The sequence below is a fragment of the Propithecus coquereli genome, unplaced genomic scaffold, assembly GCF_000956105.1.
Source record: "Propithecus coquereli isolate 6110/MARCELLA unplaced genomic scaffold, Pcoq_1.0 Scaffold24, whole genome shotgun sequence".
Lineage (NCBI taxonomy): Eukaryota > Metazoa > Chordata > Mammalia > Primates > Indriidae > Propithecus > Propithecus coquereli.
This window is the reverse complement of record NW_012147952.1, coordinates 5000813-5002719: the sequence shown is the minus strand read 5'-3', so window position 1 is coordinate 5002719 and position 1907 is coordinate 5000813. Positions and strand designations below refer to the sequence as shown.

General features: G+C 35.1%; 1 protein-coding gene across 1 annotated transcript in view; it reads right to left on the bottom strand.

Moving 5' to 3' along the window:
• Positions 1-1907, bottom strand: part of MYO6 (myosin VI) — a 168695-nt gene that overhangs the window by 79986 nt on the left and 86802 nt on the right. Inside the window, exon 6 of the mRNA XM_012646043.1 lies at positions 1064-1244. Coding sequence (XP_012501497.1) covers positions 1064-1244 — 181 coding nt within the window. The remainder of the gene's footprint in view (positions 1-1063; positions 1245-1907) is intronic.

The following is a 1907-nucleotide window of genomic DNA, read 5'->3' as shown; positions in this document are numbered from 1 at the left end:
AAATATAGAATATGAAAGATCTTGCACATAAGACACTTTTTTTTAATGTTCTTTATTTTCCTTCCTTTTGTGCCCCTTCCCTACATGAAAACTACTGCTAGGTATTGTACCTTAAAAGCCCTTCTCTTGGATTACTTCACTTCAAAAATGCTCAGAGAGCCTCTGGGATCTGACAAGGAAGCTCATGGTACTGACTGCCACATTAAATGTGATTTAGGTTTTTCTTAACTTATCCTTGGTATACAATTCTGAAATAATGTCTTAACGCAGGAGTTGACAATCTTTTTCTCTAAAGGGCCAAAGAGTAAATATTTTATGCTTTGTAGGACATACAGTGTCTGTCACAACCACTCAACTCTGCCACTGTAGCATGAAAGCTGGTATAGACAATACATAAATGAATGGGTGTGGCTGTGTTCCAATGACATTGTACTTACAAAAACAGACAGTGAGCCAAATTTAGCCCATGGGCCAGAGCTTGCCAATCCTTATATTTCTGGATCAAATTTAGAATTATATAAAATCTTACTGTTTACACAGAGACTGAAACACTAGAGCTGAAAAGTTGCCATCAGGCATTTAAATATTCTTTTCAATTTGCATAAAAATAAAAATCTTAATTTATTTTCATTTCTCATCAATAAAGTATATGGGCTTTTACATATTAAACTGCCCTAATTAACTGATCTAAATTTAGATCCATGAACCAGAAAAATTTCGAAAACACTTTAATAGATGACAGAGAATTAATCTGTTCGCCTATTACAAAAGTACAGTATCAGTTTGAAAATTGAACTAAATATGACCCTGGTAGTCAGTTACTTATCGTTAAAAAATGAAAGGTTTATTCCTCATCAATATCATTGATTTGTTTGAAACAGCTCGTAATAACTGATAATGAAGCATCCTTCAACTGGGAGATTCACCACGTAACAAAGTGTGTCCTAGAAATCTCTAAAAAATTTTAGCAAACCTGCACATAAACAGATTCAATTCTCATATGACAAAGAAAGGATAGAAATTATATCTAATTTTATCCTTCTTAAAAAAAAAACCAAAAAACCTGAAGTGCTGCCGGCTTCCTCAAAATCAATATTTCCAAGGTGCAGGACACCAGCTACCACCCGGAAGAGATCAAGCTTTTCTTCATCATCCAAACCGATTTTTTTCATGGCTGTGCACATTCTAATAAAATCTCCATGGTCATCTAACAGAGGATCTTTCAAGGAACCTGCCTTAAGATACTACAAAACAAAAAGACATCAATTAACTGATCTTTACATTATTTAAGTAGACTAAAACAACTACAACAGGTCCATTAATACACTATATAACATGCAAAAATAAAATCTGTCAATGGAAAAACTTTAGCATTCTAACATTCAAAAACTGAATGACTAGGTAAAGTGTTCATAGGATATCTCTGTACTATTTCTTACTACATGTGAATCTACAATTATCTCAATAAAATTTTCAATGAAAAGAATGAAATTAGATGTTTTCCAATTAAATTACAAATTTCACTATTAATACTAGGATATTACATAAAGATATAAAGTGAGGAGGGAATATCAGTAGTTGAAAAGAATTAACATCCACAGATCAAAAAGAACTGAGGGGCCAGGCGTGGTGGCTCACACCTATAATCCTAGCACTTTGGGAGGCCAAGGTGGGAGGATCAACTGAGGTCAGAAGTTCAAGACCAGCCTGAGCAAGAGTCAGACCCTGTCTCTACTAAAAAAATAGAAAGAAATTACCAGGGCAATTATAATAGAAAAAAATTAGCAGGGCATGGTGGCGCACACCCGTAGTCCCAGCTACTCAAGAGGCTGAGGCAGGAGGATCGCTTGAGCCCAGGAGTTTGAGGTTGCTGTGAGCTAGGCTGACGTCATGGCACTAATAGAAAA